At 59.9% G+C, this 18,932-nt stretch overlaps 1 protein-coding gene across 1 annotated transcript; it reads right to left on the reverse strand.

Annotated features, from left to right (window-relative positions):
• Positions 1–424: 424 nt before the first annotated feature.
• Positions 425–11,537, reverse strand: OPN4 (opsin 4). Its single transcript, XM_070493691.1, has 10 exons — positions 11,264–11,537; positions 9,902–10,047; positions 8,479–8,612; positions 7,946–8,149; positions 7,146–7,317; positions 6,567–6,731; positions 5,543–5,650; positions 4,400–4,580; positions 3,093–3,236; positions 425–791 (listed from the first exon to the last, which is right to left on the reverse strand). Exons 1-10 carry the CDS (start codon positions 11,405–11,407, stop codon positions 669–671), a joined length of 1,521 nt encoding a protein of 506 aa, XP_070349792.1. The 5' UTR covers positions 11,408–11,537; the 3' UTR covers positions 425–668.
• Positions 11,538–18,932: the final 7,395 nt, after the last annotated feature.

Here is an 18,932-nt window from a genome sequence, read left to right on the forward strand (position 1 = left end):
ACCTGGAGCTGCAGGCTCTTTCTCTGGACTGGGGCACCCGCCTGATGCCTGCTGCTGCCTCTGGGGAAAGGGAGGGGGAGCTGGAGGATGCTCTTAAAGGGGAAGGCCAGCCTCCTTCCATCTGCCTCCCCTGGGAGACCCAAAGCCAGCCAGGGAGCAGCTGGTACCCACAGGCTGAGCAGAGCTGGTTCCTGATAACAGCAGCTCACTGGGGAGTGGGGGTGGGGGCAAGCCGGGTCTTTGTTGCCCCTCCACTCTGCCTCTGGCAGTGCAGTTCGAGATGGGCCTCAGGAGTGAGAATAAGGTTGGGACAGAGGGAGGGGAGGAAGAGAGGCTACCACTGTGAGCATCAGAGGCCAGGTCCCAGGTCTCTCTCCCCTCATGGCACCAATAGGTAGAGACCATGCTTGTGCGAGGTGAACTCCTCTGCTTTTTATTTTCCTATACCCTGTCAGAGACACACAGCCCTGGGATGAATTTAGACCACTGATTTGAAACAAACCCCAGGTGCAGTTTGTGCTTGGTGTGCATGCAAATATGTACATACAGGAGAAGGTGCCCGAAAATGCGTGTGTGCACAAGAGCGTGGGCCGTGGCGGAAAGGGCACATGGGGGGAGAAGCCAGAGGTGAGGGACAGTTTCCAGCACACACAGATCTCTGCTGGGCTTCAACTGCCGGCTGCGGGAGACGCTGTGCTGGCCTTCCTGTGCCGGGGAAGTGCCCAGCCCGGGTGCAGAGGCAGCTCATAAATAACTGATGTGTCCCACGGAGCCATCACCATTGTCCTCGCCTGGACAATCACAGCACACAGCATTTGAGGAGAGGTGGAGAATGCTGGAAGCGGGAGGGCCTGCGCTCCCACTCTGCAGGCTGTGCCTGGGGTGCAGGCTGCTGAGCTGAGAAGTGGGTGCAGACCACTTAGCAGGGCAGGAGTCTAGTGGTACGGAGCCGTGAATCCAGCACAGCATGGGTGCCGCGGCCACTTCAAAAGCCTGCAGGCTCACAGGGTAATCCTGGGTCTGTGTGTGTGAGGGGGACGTGAGGCGGCTGGATGTGTCCCAGAAGAGAAGGAGAGCCATTGGGCACCCTACATCCTGGGGTCCAGGCTGGGGAGCAGCCCCTTGATCTGAAAACAAACAGCACACACACACACACCTGTTTAGCAGGGTGTCCCACTGGGAGCAGTCTCCCAATGACCCTCTGTGTTTAGGGTCACCGAGTGGTGAAGAGAGGTGGCATGGAGGGGCCAGGTTGTGTTCTGGCTAGGGGATGGGCCTTCCCCCAGACCACAGACAATGTGACTCAGAGGATGGAGCTGGCAATGTCTAAGGACGTCCCCCTGGCTTGTCCCCTAGGGTCTCAAACTCCAGCTTGAGCTCTCCTCACCCCACCATCCCATTCTTCACTCCCCTCCACTCCTCTTCCACACACTGGCTCTGGCATCTCCTCTCTCCTTGCTGCCTTCAATGCCTCATCCCTGCCTGTCCTCCAGCTCCGGCTCCTCCAGGCTTCCACAGCGCACTCCACTCAACTCGTCCGTCCCCAGCCACGGCAGAGAGCCTAGCTACCCTGCAAAGCTGACCAAGTCCACCTCAACGTCCCCGCTAAGTCCTCCAGGGGCTCTCTGCCCCAGGGTCATGCCTGGAGGCCCCTCAGGCCAGCACCTGATGGGGCCCCCCTGTGGCTCCTACCACCTCCTGCCCTTCTTCCCTTCTACATCCCCACCACCGGCTCACAGGGCCCTTTAGCTGCTCCTGGGGCCACAGGGTGACATTCCGTTCAAGGACATGCCGAGCTCCCCTGTGGCCCACTGCATTCACATGAGCTGTTTCCTCAGCCTGGACCTCAAGTCCACCCCCATGGTCCTGCCTGGCCATCCCCGCTCCCCCTAGCCTTCCCTGGGGAGCCCTCGGGGACTTGCCTCTGCTTTCAGCACCCCGTGTGCTGTCACCTAGAGGCCAGTGCTTATCATACATGTTAGGTGACTGCCGATGTGCTGTCCCTCTCTGCCCAGTGCCCCACCCCGGCCCAGTATTCCCTCTAGGACAGGCTCCATGCCTCCTCATTCCCTCACCCGCCTAGGGGGTGCTGCCTGCCGGGCTGGCCTCCGTGGCCGTGCACGGTACCCCCGCCCAGGGCCTGGCAGTGAGTCTTCCTCGAGGCTGGAGCATCAGGGGAGGGTGCTCCCTGGATGGGAATGCTGGGGGAGGCAGGAGCCCCATAATGGTAGGAGCAGCCCAGGGCTCCCCTTCCCTGGGGCACATGGGGAGCAGCCTCTGGAAGGAAGGCAGAAAGTGTCTCTGGTCCTGGGCTTTCTGGGGAAGCCCAAGAGAGTCCGGGAGCTGTTGTGTGGGTGTGAGCGGAGGGCAGGGTGGGGAGCTGTCAGCCCATGGGGAAGGGTGGCCTCGGGTCCTGTGCACATGGCATTTCCAGCGTTCCAGAATACGGCCTTCTCTAATCGCCATCGACATTCCGTTCCATAGGCACTTGGGCTGACAGCTGGCCTTCTTTTAATAGCCACAAGTATTCTGGGTGACATCCTAATCTTAGAGTATTCGGAGTGAGCACATACACAGCTTGCAACACCCCCTCACCCCAGGTATGTCCAGTCTCCAATCACACAGAGAGGTGCACACCACCCACGCTTGGTCACACGCACAGCTTAGAGCAGACACGTTGGGGCACACTCAATCCCATGTGCTGTGGTGTCATAGTGACAGAAAGCACGTGCCGGCTTTCTGAAGTGACTCACACTTCGCCGGCTGCACGTCACACACCCTCATGGTCACACGCACTTACACACGTGCCGTATACTCATCAGAGCATGGCATAGCCACCACCACCTGCTATGTATGCACGTCAGGGTCAGACTCTCTCAGGTGCAACCACAGACCACACTCGGGCCTGCTTGGAGCATCCTGGAGTCACAGAGGCCCCCCAGGTCCCCCAGGCAGGCAAAGACAGCTGGAAGGTACAGGGATGGGGTGAGTCCCAGAAGGCATTGGGCAAGCTTCTCTTACCTGGCCACTCCCTGGGCTACGTGCCCCTTGTCCCCACCCTTTACAGATTGGCAGGTGCTGGGCCCAATCACCTTCCGGAGAGCCTCTCCTTCCCATCCCTGTGGCCTGGGAGGGGCCTTGGCTTCCATGTCCTCCAGGCCCTGACCACAGGGGGACCATCCGCTCATTTGCTGGGCAGCGCCCCACACAGCTGCTGCCTCCGTGTCCATCCAGCCCTGGGAGAGGCAAGATAGTTGCTGTGAGGTAAGAGGGGCATTCTACAGTCTTGCTCCTGTCCCCTCCCCCCCGCCCCAGGCCTGTCTTCCTCATCCCCACGGATATTCACTGAGGTGAGGCCCACGACCCTGTTTGTAGGACGGATGGTCACCGAATGCCTGCAAACTGTGAGTGCATGTGCCAGGGCGTGTGTGCACTTGTGCGCCTTCTTAAGCATGTGGGATGGCGTGACTTCATGAGGGTCTGGGCCTCTGTTATCAGATAAGATTCACCCCTTGATGTCATTCACTGCAGTGGTTCAGGCAAGGGCCAGCTCCTCCTGGACAGAGACCCCCAGGGATGGGGGCAGTGGGAGCAGGTCAGTGGAGGCTCTCGGTGAGGCCCACAGTGGGCCCTGTGGGCACAGTGAAGGATGAGCCTGAGTGTGGCTGGGGACAGGAGCCCATGGTGTGGAGTGCTGTCCTGGGGACATCGGGAAGCATTGAAGCTCCAGGCCCCAAGGACGGGCTGGAGGCTGGTAGCTGGTAGGGCTGACAACAGCTGTGGGGTCAGCACCCACTCTTGGGCACCCTAGCCAGTCTTGTGTGTAGAGGTAACTGTTTTCCCTTTCAGAGGAGGACACAGAGGCTCAGAGAGGGTGAGTGACCTGCCCAAGCTCACACAGTGAGGCCGTGGTAGAGCTGAGGCTCGGATCTAGGTCCTCTGGCTGCCGGGCCAGTGCTGCTTCCACTGTATCCTGTGGGCTTTTCAAGGCTACCCAGAGGAGGGAGCTTACTGCTGAGAACCAAGGTCCCTGAGCTAGCGCCTGCCTGTCTCTCCGGAGACCCATCGAGGGCCAGAAACGCTAGTCTTTCCAACCTGTGGCTCAAGCCTCTGGGTTGGTGCCAGCACGGAAGAGAGATGGCCTGGAGTGGGAGGACCACTGTTCAGTCCTGGCCCTGCTGCTGGGCGACCTTAGGCCAACCCATCGCGTCTCTGGTCCCAGTGCCCCTGCCTGGCAGGGGAATGATGCATGGGAAGGCCATGGGGAGGTTGTGAGGAGCTCTTCCGGCCAGTGTCCCAGGGTCCTGAGGGTCCCTGAGTCTCAGAGGCAGCCCCGCCCAGAGGCCTGGTTGAGTAAAGGATGGCGAGGTGGCAGCCAGTGAGGGCCCAGCGTCCTTACCACCTCGCTCTCAGAGCCCAGGGACGCTTGGCGCCTCCGTCCGGAGATCCAGCTGAGGTCTGAGCCCTGGCTGCTCAGTGTGGAGCGGTGGGTGGAGCGGTAGCTGGTGTACGGACGGGTGCGCTGGCTCGACACGCCCAGCAGCACCCCCAGGCAGGGCAGGTGCTGGGCGATGGCCATTCTGCAGGGATGGCACATCTAGTTAGGGGGATGGACAGACAGATACAAGGGGAATGGGGGTGGATGGACAGACCAGTACAGGACTAATGGGAGTGGACAAACAGTCACAGGGGAAATAGGGAGGTCCAGACATTGGGGTTATAAGGAGAGACAGATGATGGAGTGATGGGAGTGGACAGACAGACACTGGGAGTTGCAAGAAGTGATGAGGAAGGACAGACAGATGCTGGGGTAAAAGACACTGACAGACCCACAGGGGGAGGGATGGACAGAGAGATGCCGGGCCGTGGACATGGGGAGAGAGCCTTAGGGTCGTGGGTTTAGCCAGGTGGTCGGTTCCAGCCCTCAAGTGGCTGACCCTAGCCACATCTCTGTAAATGAGGACCCGGGACAGTCCTGAGCAACCTCTGAGCTGGACTGCCTGAGGCCTGAAGCTGGCCTCAGCCAGGCGGTGAGTGACTGACACCACCAGGCAAAAGGAAGCACTGAAGTCCCCGCATGGGGGAGGCCAGCCGTGCTGGGACCCATCAGCAGAGGGCGCTGGGCCAGAACCACCCGCAGGCCTTGGCCGGGGCCTTTGAAGCCGAGCTGCCGAGCTCTCCCTGCTGTGGACTCTCCAGGATGTCGCTGTCTGGGGGGCCTTCTCTTTGCAGGGGACAGCACTGCTGATCAGCTATCCTGACTGCCTTTTGGCCTTGGCTCCGAAAATCCCATAGTTAGGATTGGACACTGCTCAGGGAGCCCTGATGCTCCTCCAAGCTGGAGCAGCAGAGGGGGTTGCACCAGCTCCAGATGCCACCTGGTGTCACTGACGGCTCCCAGCTGCTCAGAGGCCCCTGCCCAATGCATGTACAAGAGACAGGAAAGATGGTCAGCCTCTAATCCCATTTGCTGGCCCAGGCTCTTGGTGTCCGTGAGGATGGGCCTGGCCGCCCGGGGCTGGGGCCTGGAGGAGGGCCGCACCTGTACTTGGGGTGGATGATAGCATAAATGATGGGGTTGTGGATGGCAGAGGCCTTGGCGATGACAGCTGGCACCGAGTTCATGTAGGGCGTCAGCACGTGCGCGTACCTAGGACAGAGAAGCTGTGGTCCCCCTGCCAGCTGGCCCTCTGCAAAGACTCCACAGCCCACCTCCCATCTCAGGGACCTTCTCCCTCTAGGCCAGGTCCTGCTGAGGGCACGGCCCGGCCTGGCCCAGCCCAAACCAGCACAGCCAAGTCAGCACCCTGGGAGGGACCACAGCACCAGGGAGAGTTCTGATCTCAGGGGAGTGGGACCCTGGAAGCAGGGAGGGGCTGGGAGGAGAGGTGCCATGTTGGGGGCTTTCTCCAGGTCTCACCATCCCCTGGAGCCTGTGCTGCAGGCTATAAGCCCTCCCCACCCCCAATGACCCGGCCCCCTGCCCAGCTGTCCCCACACCGCACCCCAACCTGATGCCCATTGCTCCCCTGCTTCTCACTTCACAGCAGGGCCCGAGAGGGGATCAGGCTGCTCCTGGGCAAGGAGAAGTACCCAAACACTTCCAAGGATTAATAGCTCTCGCTGTCTCAAAAGTGCTTCCGAAGTCTAGCCTACACCCATGCTGCTGCAAAGTGCCCAGACTGTAGCTGCAAAGGCCTATGCGGCAGGAGGCAAGCAGCACCCCCAGCTGTGTGCTCACAGGCCAGGTGAAGAGGGAACCAGAACCTCCAGGAGAGCTGTGAGTTCCCAAGGGGTCCAGCAGGATCTGGCATCCCTTGTAGGCCCTCAGGCCCAACTCGGTGTGTTCCAGGGGTCCCCTGACTGTGCCCTCATGCCTCCAGGAAGTAGGCAGGCCCGGCTGGGGCGGGGGCCGCCTCACTCCACAGGAGGAGCACAAGGCTGTGATGCTGGACTTAGGGCATGAGGGTGGGGGGTTTGGGCTTGGGCCCAGGAGGGAGAGGCCGTCCCAGGGTTCCCTCCCCTGCCTCTTCAACCCCTGCCCCAGTCCCTTAGCCACTGCCCACCCCGCAAAGGCCACCAGGGCCACCACGGAGTAGGGGGCCCAGGAGAGCACGAAGAGAAGGATGACAAGCAGCACGATCTTGGCCATCTTCCACTCGCTCTGCAGCCGCTGCCGTTGCCGGGGACACTCGCCACCGCCCTCCCAGGCCCCGAAAGTCTGGAGGGCCCTAGGAAGGGCGCAGAGGCTGGGTCTGATCCTGCTCAGGTGGCAGTGAGTGCCAGGGACATGGCCACTGTCAGGGGGGCCTTCCTGAACCACCCGCCCCTGGGGGCACTCGGGAGGGGACCATCCCCTCCAGTGCGGGCAGCCCTGACTCCTAGAAAGTTCTCCATCACATCCAGCCTGAGCTAGTACCTTCTCTGCCCCCAAGACCCCCGGCTGAGCTAAAGGTCCCCTCCTCGGAAGGTCCTAGTCTCTCGGCCCCCACCCCATAAGCATGTGCTCAGCTTGACTTTGTTCATCAGGAGCTGGGAGGGCCCAGGGGGGTGGGTGCACATGTGAGCCTTGGGTGGGACAGAGGTGGCCCTGGCGAAGGGCGCAGTCCCCTCCCATCGGCCCCTCCTCCATGCCCGGCTCTTACCGGCCTGTCTCCCGGATGGCCCTGAAGATGAAGACGTAGCAATAGACGATGACGAGCAGGGGGAGGAAGAACACGAAGCACATGAGCAGCATGGTGTAGGCGCGGACGGACGGCGTGAAGGTCATGTAGTCCCAGGAGCAGGAGGTCAGCAGCCCCTCGGGCACGTAGGCGCCTGCGAGCCATGGCCAGGCCATCAGGCTCCCAGGCAGCAGGCACTTGGGATGTGGGGCCTGGAATCCCAGAACGCGGGCCCCAGCCCCAGCCCCAGCCCCAGCCCATTGCGGGGAGGAAGTCGGGGCCTGTGCAGGGGAGTCTTCCAAGCCGCTTCCGGCAGGGGCACCAGCTCAGGAGACAGCTGGCGAAGCCCACTGTTGCTCATTCTTGCCAGTTTGGAGCAGAGACCTCACCAGAGCCCCAGGGTCCTACCACCCCGGGCTTCAGCCAGCTTCCTGGTCCCGCCCCAGTAGGGCGGTGGCCTGCTGCCAACCTCCCTGCCTGCTGAGGCCTCACACCCCAACCCCTGCCCATCTGACTTGCTGCAAACCCAGCTCCAGATGCACCTGTCACTTTCTGCCTCCCAGGAACCATGTGGTTTCCCCCTCTGTATTTGGGGATGGGAGCCCAGGTCATCCTCTGATCGCCCGAGGGTGCAAGCTCTGCTGCTTGTCATGCCCCATGGATGTCCACCTGCCACGGGGCTCAGGCAGTCCCTTGGCCCTTCTTGCCTCTGGTCACCCCAAGTCCATCTACCAGCCCCTTGAATGTTCCCCTCCCAGCCTGTCTTCCCCCAGCCCACTTACTCCAGCCAAAGAAGGGCGGCAGACTCCAGGCCAGGGCGTAGAGCCAGATGCCCAGCAGGACAAGTGCTGCCCACCTCTTGGACACCACCCCAACAGTGGCCAGTGGGTGTGTGATCACCAGGTAGCGGTCCAGGGCGATGGCCGTCAGCGTAATCATGGAGGTGATGCCGAAGAGAGCCCCACAGAAGGCATAGAATTCACAGCCTGTGGGCACAGCTCCCTGAACTCAGCCCTCGGCATGGAGCCCATCATGTACCCCAGGGGAGGGAGGGTCTGGGGACAGCCTGTACTTGGCTCCTGCCCCCACCTCTCAAGAAACGCAGCCCTGAGTCCCTCTCCACCCTGCCTACTTGCCACATCTGGCGGAGTCTGGCGGAGGCCTCGGGACTGGAACTGGAGCCTTCCTTCCTGCTCACTCACGGGATGGAGGGCGGCTACCCCTCTGCCCGGGAAAAGCAAATCCCCTCCACTGTGGGCATCCCCTGTCACGACCCTCCTCCACCCTCCAGCGAAAGGGAGCCCCCGGTGTCTACCTGCCTTCCCAAAGAGCCACTGCTTATAGAGGCTGCTGGCAAAGAAGACAGGCGCCTGGGTGAAGGACATGAGGAAGTCGCTGACGGCGAGGTTGATAATGAACATGTTGGCAGGTGTCCTGAGGCCTCTGCTCCTGTAAGAGGGGAAGCCGTCAGGAGGTGCTTCTGCTTGGGAGTTTCCCTAACTATACATGCACAGACACGCACGCCCATGCGCAAGCACATGCGCGTGTGTGCATGCACGCAAGCACAAGCCGCTGAGACGCAGGTCCATCCCGCTGCCCAGCAAGTACCAGTCAAACAGCTCTGGAGGCTGGCAGTGCGGGCCGAGAATTGAGACCCCCTCAAGGTGGCAACCCTTGCCCTGTGTTCTGGGGGCACCTCCCTCAGAACGAGGCAGAGAGTGATGGTTCTCCCAGGGTTGCTGTGCAGCCCCGCAGAAGCTGGTGTTTGGAGGCGTCCGTCTGTTTCCTCTTCTTGCCCTCTGGATTCCCTCTGGGTGACCCACACTTTCTCCTTGGACACACCCTTCCTTTCTCTGAGCCCCTCCAGGCCAAGGTCTTCCAAGTGGCTTCTCCCCAGGCTCTTCCTCCTGTGAGCTCAGACTGTGCCCTCCCACGAGCTTCTCATGCCTCCTTCCTCCTCAGACACCCCTCCTCGTCCCCTTCTTCCAGCATCTCTGCCGTCCTCACCCTCACCCCTCGCCCGTCTTCGCATCTACCCCCATTTTCCAGATAAGAACACTGAGGCTCCCACTCGTGAAGTGGCTTTCTCCAGAGCACAAGACTCAGGAAGCAGTACAGCCAGGATTCAAACACTCATTTGCTCGGCACAGCACATCCACGACCCTACTTAATCATCACATTGACTCCAAGAAGTAAACCACAACCCCATTTTGCAGACAAGAAAAGTGGACTCAAAGAGGGTGAATGACCTTCCCAAGGTCGTTTCAGCTAATAGGTGGTAGAGCCAGCGGTTCGCTCCTCCACCTGCATGTCTCAGTCATTCGGCCTGCAGACAGGGCAGGTGGGGAAGGAAGCTGGGGCTGGTTGCGGGTGGCTTGAGGACTCAGGACCCTGGTGCCTGCTCGTGAAGGAAGAGGGAGGATGCCCGCTGGGGCAGGTGATGGTGGAGATGAGCTGAGAGCAGGGCAGAATGGGCCAAGACCCGTACAACACGGGGACACCTGTCCTACACAAAGGGTGTCCCTGAGGCCTGATTGGCATGTGCCACTCAAGCTGCCCTGGACCACTTTTCAGCCCCTTCCCTGGGCTTGAAGATCGAGGCCTGGGCCTGAGATCATTGAGGGCTTGGTCCCACCTCCTCATCCAGCCTTAACCAGCATTCCTGCTGTGTGTTCTGCCCTGTCTCTGCATGGCTGGCTCCCCTCAATGCCCAGGCCCCAGCCCCGCCAACTGGGCACCTGCAGAAGGTATAGATGACCGTCAGATTGCCCAGCATCCCCGTGAGCCCCACCAGCAGGATCACGGTGCCCATGGTGTAGTGGGCGTGGTCTGGAACATCAACTGTGGGGAAGGGGACCCAGGCATCAGCCTGAGCCCCGGCTGCCTGTGGAGAGACAGAGAAACCAGGGCATCATGTTATCCTGTCACCTTCAAATAGCCCTGAGAAGGAAGGGCTTCCGGTAGGGCAGGTGGGGAAACCGAGGCTCAGAGTGACAAAGTCACTTGCCCACACAGCCAGCCAGTGGCTGAGCCAGAATGGAAATGTGTATCTCCCGAAAGATGAGCCCAAGCTCCTATTCCATGGCGCAGAGGCGTAAGGCTCCCTGGAGTGGGCTTGGACCACCTGTTGGAGGCTGGTGGGACAGACAGACATGTCTGGTAGTCAGGGACACAGCTGGGGTGACTCTCCCTTTCCTTGGGGAGAAGGCAGCCCCATCCCCTGGGTGGGTTCCTCTCCACTGTGTGGGCCCCGTCCCAAGCGCCCAGGACAGTCAGCAATGGTATTCCAGGCCCCTTAGACTCTGGGGTGGTGGAGTGGGTGGAGCACCTCTCCTCGGGGGTCCCCCCGCCCCAGCCTCAAAGAACAGGGTATAGTCCCCCACAGTATAACTGGGTGGGGCTGACCTTGATGCCTGGCATGAGAGAGAGGAAAAGAATTCCCATTAAAAAGAAAGCTTAGGCCTCCCAGGGAGGCCACTTAGACCCTACAAGGCCTTAAAGATCCCTCACCCTCAGCTCCCTTATGGGGAGAAAGGGAGTGGTTTAGTCTCTGTCCTGTCCTGGCCCCTAAAACTATTGGAGCCTTCCCATCCTGGCCAGCACCTAGGCCAGCATCCCAGGGTCCTGAGTGTACCCTCAGCCCTCCCCAGATACCAGTGGGGTTGGTGGGATAGGGCCCTGGGGCCATGGCTAGGATGATGGAGGCAGCAGAAGGCACCTAATGCCTCACTCTGGGCAGGAGAAATCCAGAGGCCTAGGGTATGCCTTCCTCTCTGGAAGGTTCCATGGGGCATCTCACCACCCTCAGAAAGGAGTAGACACAGCCAAGGGAAGGCCTGGGCCATCCCAACCCCTGTCCTCCAGGGCTGACCTTTCTGTTCCTTGAATGTTCTCCACAGGGAAAGACATTGCCCACACTCTCCTTTCTTGGCCTCTTTGTGTAGGGCAGGCTCGGAGAGGTCCTGTAACGAGCCCAGGGTTCCACAACAGAGCTCAGGCCTTTTCTATCTCCCTATCAAAGCTCCTCTATGTCTCCAGGAGAGGGACCAGGGTAGGGGTAGGGACGGCTCTGTGGGTGCACAAGCTCGCCCCAGGCTTACCGTGGGACCGACGGGCAGAGGTTGGCCCAGGCTGGAGGTGCTGCTCCGGGAGCCACTCCACCTGCTGGGTGAGGCCGGGGTGGCCACGCAGCCGGGCTCCTGGGCCGGGCCCAGAGGGACTTGTGGCTCTGAGGGAGGGTTCATCTTGAGGTGAAGCGGTCCTTTCTCCAGCCCACAGAGAAGTCAAGGGCACGGGGAGCTCAGGACGTTAGCTGCGCCCGGCCCCCCAGCTTCCCTCCATCCTCACACCCCTGCCGGGTCCGCCGGCTGCCTGCTCCTGCGTCCAGCGTGGACCCAGCCTGGAGCTGCTCTTGGGGCTGGTGGCTGCTCTGTGTCCAGTGGAGCACAAAGGAGTGAGTGTCACAGCGATGGCGACTCTCAGCCACCGGGTCTGTCCCCACCTTTAAGTAGCGGAGCTGGGCGTGCACATGCCCAGTGGCTTGGTGCCGCTGGCTCCCTCAGATACGGGTCCCTGGGTGTCTGTCCACAGAAGGTCTGATGACGGCAGCGTGCAAGTGTGAATTTGTGTGTGTGTGTGTATGTGCATGTGCGTCTGAGAGTGCACCAGTGTGAATGTGTGTATTTCAGGGGAGGTTGCCGGGCTCGGGGCCCTGGATGTTGGGGAGAAGGCTTTGTCCTCCCCTCTGCTCTGACGAGCCTCTCTTTCTCCCCCAAGCTCATCAAGGACAGCCTCTGCCACCCCCAAGAACCCCCAGGGCTGTCCAATGGGCAGTGACCCTGTGGAGCCCAGCGTCACCCTTTCCACAGGGCTCCCTCCCCTCACGTCCGGACCACATGAGCTCATCACATCTCCACAACCGCCCTGCACAGAACCAAGGCGGGTAGCCCAGTTCACAGATGAGGAAGCTGAGAGGATGAGGCGGGTATCACACAATCAGGGTGAGATCACACCACAAGGCATTTTTGTTTGTTGTTTTTTTGATAATAAACTTTTTTATTGAGGTATGAAGATTAAAAAAAACCCCAAATTCCAAGACGCAAAGCTGGTCTAGACCTAGGAGCTCAGCGGGGCCTGCAGGCCTGGCCCCAGTAAGTGAATGTTGGAGACGGAGGGACCCCCGGGCCCGCACCCTGTGCCCTCTTGGAGGAGGCTGCAGGAGAGAGAAAGCAACACCCCCAGAGTTGGAGAGGATGGAAGCTGTGCACATTTCCCTCGGGGTCTGCTTGGCTTCCAGGAAGGGCTTCCAGGCTCCCCTACTTGGGGCTGGAGGGTGTGAGCTCCCCCACTCAGAGAGAGAAGCCGCGCTTCCCCACAGGCGCCAACTCGCTGCTGCGACGCCCTCCACCCCCCCCCCCCCACCCCCCAACCCCTGCCGGGGCCTTCCATTTCAGGTCTTCGGCTGCTCACGGAGGCTCCGCTTGGGTGGTGGGTGAGGCAGAGGGACCGGCTTCGCTTTCTGGAAAGCCCACCGTGGACTTTCCAACTGCCGGCTTTCCAATGTGGGGGTTTGACTATTGATCTCATCTGGGATCAATGCTAACACCAAGTCCCATTCTATATGCCACCCCACTTTCCAGCCTGATAACTGAGAGAATGCAGGGGAAGTAGCTAGCTCCGGGGTCCCCCGGAGAAGGGTTGGTCAGGTGGACAGACGAGGAGCGACCACACATCCAGGGCGCTAAGGCCTTAGAGGAACACCTAAATGCCCAAGGACTTGGATCCCCCATGCCTGCAGCCCTCTGAAGCCTGTGGCCCGATTTACAGTGTCTTTTCTCCGTGGCTGACACAGACTCCCTCAGGGGTGATGCTGAGATTTCCTCAGGGCCCGAGCCCCCACCACCTCCTCCTGTGCTGCGGGCCCTCCAGGGAGGGCCCACCATGACCCTCGCACTCCCCACCTCTGCACCCCAACCTGCCCGGCACCTGCTGTCCAGGCTGAGCCAGGAGCGCTGTGCCTCCAAGGATGGAGTATTTAACTGGCCTCTATGGCCACCGCTGCCAAGCTGCCCTGGCTGTAAGCCACAGCTCTGAGGTGGGGTTGCCCCTGGCCTTCCATCTCTCTCCTCAGACCAGGTTGCTCCTGTCCTCCCAGGTGCCCAGCTGTGCCCCGCCCCTGAGCTCCATTTCTACTCCCCACTCTGTCCCCTGCGTCTCTCTGCAAGCTTGACCCAGAGTGGGGCCCAGCCTCCCGGTGCCCGTCCTGGCTTCCCCATCAACAGCCCCATGGGCCCTGCCCCACCCCTGAATCTCAGCACAGCGACCAACCAACGGGGAAGGGCCCTCTGAGTCGTTACAGTTCCCGCCCTGGCTACCCAGTCCCTGGGGGATAGGCCCAGCATCGCTTTCTTTCCCAGTGCCAGTCGCCAACAGCAGGCTGACCTCAGCGTTCAGTGCCAGCTCCTGGCTCCTGGTGCTTCTGTGGCCCAGGGCCCCTGAGCTGATATCAGGGCTGCCATGTCCACACACAGCTCCTCTCTCCATGGTCTCCCCCATTTCTCTTGCTTCTCTTCCTACAGCCCACTCTTCATGCTGTAGCCCTAAATGTGTTGGAAACACAAGCGCAGTCAGATAAGGCTTACCCCATTGATGGCTTCCGTTGCTCTTAAGACATAGACAAAGCCCTAACGTGGTGACGGGGTGAAGGAAAATGCTACAGTGTCACTCAGCATATGGGGAGAAGAAGTGGGTTTTGTTGGGGAAACTAAACCACCAAGGGTCAGCGGGAAGAGGCTTGCTGTCCCCACCCAGTGTCTATGTGCGTGGGCAGGGAGCTGCGCCCTGCTACTGCCCCTTTTTAATGCGGGCTCCACAACAGCCTTGTTGTCAGGAAGGAGCAGCCAAGCTCAGGCGCCAGGCAGTCTGGGGGTGGCTGCCAGCCGAGCAGGAGGTGTCTGAGAGCGCCAGCTGCCAGCACCTGGAGACCTTCCTGAAAGCTGGACTCAGGCTGCGGGAGATGGGGAGGCCTGAGCGCATGGGGAGCAGAGCTCAGGTGCAGACCCTCTTGTGGGCGAAGAGGAGCCAGTTCGGTGCCCGGCAGCCTGAGCTTGTGGGCCCACTCCCTTGGGAGTCCTCACTGTGCTCCAGCGGGCTGGCCTCCTCTCGGACCACAGAACACACAGTCCCTCTGTCACGCAGCCTTGCTCATGCTCTGCTCCTGAGACCTCCCGCAGCCCCTTCTCTGGGTCTCAGCTCACACACGGCTTCATCAAGGTGTCAAGGAAGCCGTCCCGAGGACCCGACTGTTCACAGCTACCTGTCCATCCTTTGGAGCACTCACTAATGGGGTCATTTATGGTGATGTGTGGTTGTGTCATCTGACTGTGTCTGTCTCCCTCCCTGGATCACAAACAGGTCAATTTGTTTCACCTGTGTGACCTAGCAGAGGGCCTGGCACATTGTTTCAGGAAAATAAAAATCTCCCTGGTCCTCCCTTCTCAAAGTGTGGCCCGAGGACCGACCACATCAGTGTCACCTAGAGCGTGTTAGCAATGCTCCAGACCTACTGAACCAGGTGAGCATCCACACTGTAATGGGGGAGGTGCTGGTCCAGACTCTTCAGAAGACTCATGTCTGGACTCAGGGGACAATGAGGCAACACAGAGATCAGCGACAGCGGGATGCATCGCCACGCCCACGGCTGGAAAGACAGCAGGAGGAGGGGAGGTGCTGGCATTCCAAGGGCTGGGGCTGCCCAGCAGGGTGCCGCAGGGAGAGGGTGCTCACCGGTGGGAACTGGAGCCTCGGTGGGGACGTGGCTGCGGACGGAGGAGCCATGGTGAGCAGAGCATGGGGCATGAATTCTCTCGGGTCTCCTCTCTTCTGCAGACACCTCCCAATGGCCAAAACCTACCTGGAAGCCAGATGTAGGGGGCAGGAAAGATGTGGTTCCCTGGGACAGAGTGCAGAGCAGGGGAGGGTGGTGGAGCACACACGTGTCATCCCTCCCTCCCACCCCGACCCGCCTCTGGAGCTGGTAGACAGTGTGGGTCCCCACCCCCCGACCGGGCAGCAGGTCAGCCCTCCCAGTTCACCTGTGGGTGTTGCTCCTGGATATTCTCACCCCACCCCAGGGGCTGCTCATAGAGAGACAGTCGGAGCCTTGGGTGGACAATGGGGCCAGCTCTCTATCTGGCCAGCCTCCGTGGTCCCCTGGGCCAGCCCTAGCTGCCCCTCTGCTCTGTCTGGCCTGGGAGTCTAGGGGAAACCACACTCACTCCCCCAGCTGCCCCCACACGACTGCTCTTCACGCCTCACTGGTGTGGCTGGAAGTGGGAAAAGCTTTCCAGGCCCTCATGCATAGCAGAGGAGTTGGGGGGAGGACTGAGAGCCACCCTGGGGCGGCGTGGGGGGCCTGGGCATCTGCCCAGCCAGGGGCCAGGGCGGCAGGGGTGCGATGTTCTATGTTCGATCAGGCAGGAGTAAGAAAGAACTCAGCAGTGGGCCCTCGGCGGACATGCAACCCGCCCTTGTTGTGGGGCTGAAATCAGCCAGCGTCAGGGACTTTGTCCGCAGGGCCCCGAGGCCCACTCTACTCACAGGTCTTCCCAGCCCCAGGATTCCTGTCTTTCGTCCAGAAGTCCTGAAGGCCCTTTTGAGAGAAGCTGATGGGAAAGCCAGGAGGGCAGGAGGCCCCGACCCCTGCGTTTCTGTACCTCTGGCCACAGCGCCCGATGTCTGGGGATGCAGGTCGTCCTGCCCTGCGGCCTGGCCTCAGAGGCTGCCCCGTAATGCCAGACCATCCTGTCCACTGCTGGGGATCGGTTTCCTCATCCAGGGCTGGCAAGGGCTATCTGGTTACCCAGAGACTCCTGGGAAACTCCCAGGAGCTGTTTCCAGGGGAAGATTAAATGTCTTCTTGCAGGCACGTGGCCAGCGGCTCACCTGGAACCTGCTGGGTTCCAGGCAAACCCTGTCAGGACAGGGCCCTCCTTCCCACGGCCTGAGGGAGGCGCCATAAGTGCAGAAACTCTGAAAATCCTCCTTTTCTGCTGCCTCATGCCACTCAGCAGCAGGTGTAGCTCTGCCTTTTACCTGCTCTGGACTCGAGGCGCCATCCATGCCCCCCCACCAGTACATGCCTGCCCTTTGGGAGCCAGCCAAGGGGTCCAATGGTCCTGCTAATGTCCCCAGAGGCAGCTGAAGGTCCTTTGGTCCCTGTGGCCCACCTTTCTCTCTGTGGCTCCTCCTACCCTTTCCCCATTCCCAGATGCCCCCACTGAGTTCCCTCCTGTGCTAGCCAAAGCAGGGCAGGTAGGGGACAAGCCATGGAGCAGAGTCTATACAGCACCGTGGGACTCTTTCTTGTCTCCTCAGGACCACCCATAGTGGCTCCTGGGCTTGGCATCTGTTGGTGCCCGCATTCCTGGCCTGGGGTCCTGGCCTGGGGTCCTGCCCTGGGGCACTCAGAGCTGTCCCGTATGCCGGTCCTGCCCGGTTTGTGTGTGTTATCTCCATGAGTCCAGTCTGGGGGTCTCTAACTTCATACCCACCCAGGCACCACACATTCATCCAACAACTACAGCAGTGCGCCCCGCCCTGGGCTGGCATCAGTCACAGTGGCTGCCCTAGGCGATCCTCAAAAAGTGGCCTCTTCCTCCCCTTGACTGGAGGCTTCTGTTGAGGGAGTCCGGGCCAGTTAACAAGTGTGAGAGAGGACTTAGAAAACAAAGTTAGGGAGAACATGAGTAAGGCCAAAAGAACAAACTTAACTTGAACACCGACTGCACACCCCAGAGGGGTGTGTGGGTGTAAAAACCCATCGAGTGGGCGGTCCTGTGTTTTGCAAGCCTCGGGCACACCCGGCAGCCCATTGAAAGCAAAAAATTGCTACTGGATTTAAAAAATGAAATTCAGGGTGGGCGAAATGTGCGAAGCTGGTCAAAAGGTACAAACTTCCAGTTCTAATATAAGTAAGTCCTGGGCGTGTAAGGCACAGCAGGGTGACTATAGTTAACAATACTGTATTGCATATTTAAAGTTGCTAAGAGACTAGATCTTAAAAGTTCTCATCGCAAGAAAAAAATTCGGTAACTATGTGTGGTGAATGATGTTAACTAGACCTATTGTGGGGATCACTTTGCAATATATACAAACCTCGAATCATTATGTTGCACACCTGAAACTAATATAATGTTATATGTCAGTTATATCTCAATAAAATAAAGCACAAAATTCATTCCTTAGAGCCTTTGACATCTCCTCATTGGCACACAGAGAAAGGTGCCATCTATCCTAGGGATTATACGCTTTTTTTTTTTTACCTCTTGGCAACATGCTAGGGTAGCAGGAGAAGCAATTTTCTTCCTCCAACTGTTTTAGTTGATCTTAAGCAAGTTCCTGAACTGTTCCCTATGAAGTTGATCATTTGTCAGCAGGAGAGAGGAAGGAAGGAAGGAAGGCACCCACTTTGATTCATGACAGCCCAGAGCAATTTCTGACAGCTCAGAGAGGGCAGGTACAGAAGACAAACGGGGCAGGATGGAGATCTCCATGAAACTCAGAAATGTTCTTACTGAAGAGCAATTCTGGCGTGTGAGGTGCGTCCGGGTCTGCTCCTAGTGCCAGCCCCACAGCCCCGGTTTGCCTGAGCATTGCGTGAGTGGCGTTGCAAGATTTCTGAATGAAAACGCTGCATTTGAATTGGCTTTACCTTTTGATGTGACTGTAGACATGTCAGCTTTGAAGGCAGAATCCCAAAGCTGCAAACATTATAAATTCTTCCTCCCGCCAGCCCAGCTTTGCCCCAGCAGCTGCCAGGATCTGTCAAGTGACCAGGAACCTCGCATCTCTGAGACTCAGCTTCCTCACCCCGAGAACGAGGGTCCTAAAGTCCACTTCCTGTGTGTAGAGTACTCTGGCATGCCTCCCCCAGTGTCGGGGCCCCAGGCTTGCAGGGGCTGCTGAAGCAGGACAGGCCACGTCCTGGCCTCGCCTGCAAGGTTTGCACAGCACAAATGCCTGCACCGTCCCCCGAGTCCACTGGGGTCAGCTGGGCCTGCACCGCCAAGGGGAGCTGTGTGACCCTGGGCGACTCTTGCCCTCTGAGCCTCCTTCCTTATCTATAAAGTGGAGATGGCAATGGCAGCCTCTTTAATTTGACAAGAGTCATGAATCCCCCCCGCATGGTGCCTGGAACACAGGGGGCCTCAGCAGCGTCCGCCCCCTTCTCTTTCACCTGATTGCTGAGGCCTTGGGGTGGCTAATGGGGCTTCCCTTCACCCCCTGGGGTCCAGGTGGCTCTTGTCACTGCCTACTTTGTGGCAGAATGAGCCCCTCCCCAAGCCCTCTGGGAGGGGGCAGAGGGGCAGTGGGAGGCAAGGCAGGTGTGGGGGCCACAGCCCTTTTCCCAGAAACGGGATGTGAGCTGCCGTGAACATGAGCTCTGGGGCAGGCACAGCAGCCCCACGGTGTCCAGAGGCCCCAGCTTCCCCTCCTTCAGGGCAGGTGGGGTTGGGTGTGGGCAGGGCCGTGGTTTGGTGGGAAAGGTGCTCATTCTCTCCTCTTGGAAGACCCTCGAACTCCAGGAGCTGCTGGCAGTTTCAGGCAGCCTCCTGGTGATGGCTGGCACCCTCCGCATTAGGGTTCTCAAACTCAGCAGAAAGCTTCCGGGGACCCCTGTCCTCTCTCGTCTTCCCTTCCCCACCTGGGCCGGTTCCAGCTCCGGGCTGAGCTCCCAGTCAGCACACAGACGTACCTCTGTGAGTCCTC

This window comes from Equus asinus, chromosome 2 (genome assembly GCF_041296235.1).
Source record: "Equus asinus isolate D_3611 breed Donkey chromosome 2, EquAss-T2T_v2, whole genome shotgun sequence".
Taxonomy (NCBI): Eukaryota; Metazoa; Chordata; class Mammalia; order Perissodactyla; family Equidae; genus Equus; species Equus asinus.

Bases quoted from the DNA above. Each gene is read 5' to 3' on its own strand.
- OPN4 (XM_070493691.1), bottom strand. From the start codon at position 11,407: ATGAACCCTCCCTCAGAGCCACAAGTCCCTCTGGGCCCGGCCCAGGAG. The intron at 6,732-7,145 runs GTAAGAGCCGGG...CGCCCTTCCTAG, and splicing joins GCCATCCGGGAGACAGGCCG to GGCCCTCCAGACTTTCGGGG. The intron at 4,581-5,542 runs GTGCGGCCCTCC...CCATCCCTGCAG, and splicing joins ATCATCCACCCCAAGTACAG to AATGGCCATCGCCCAGCACC.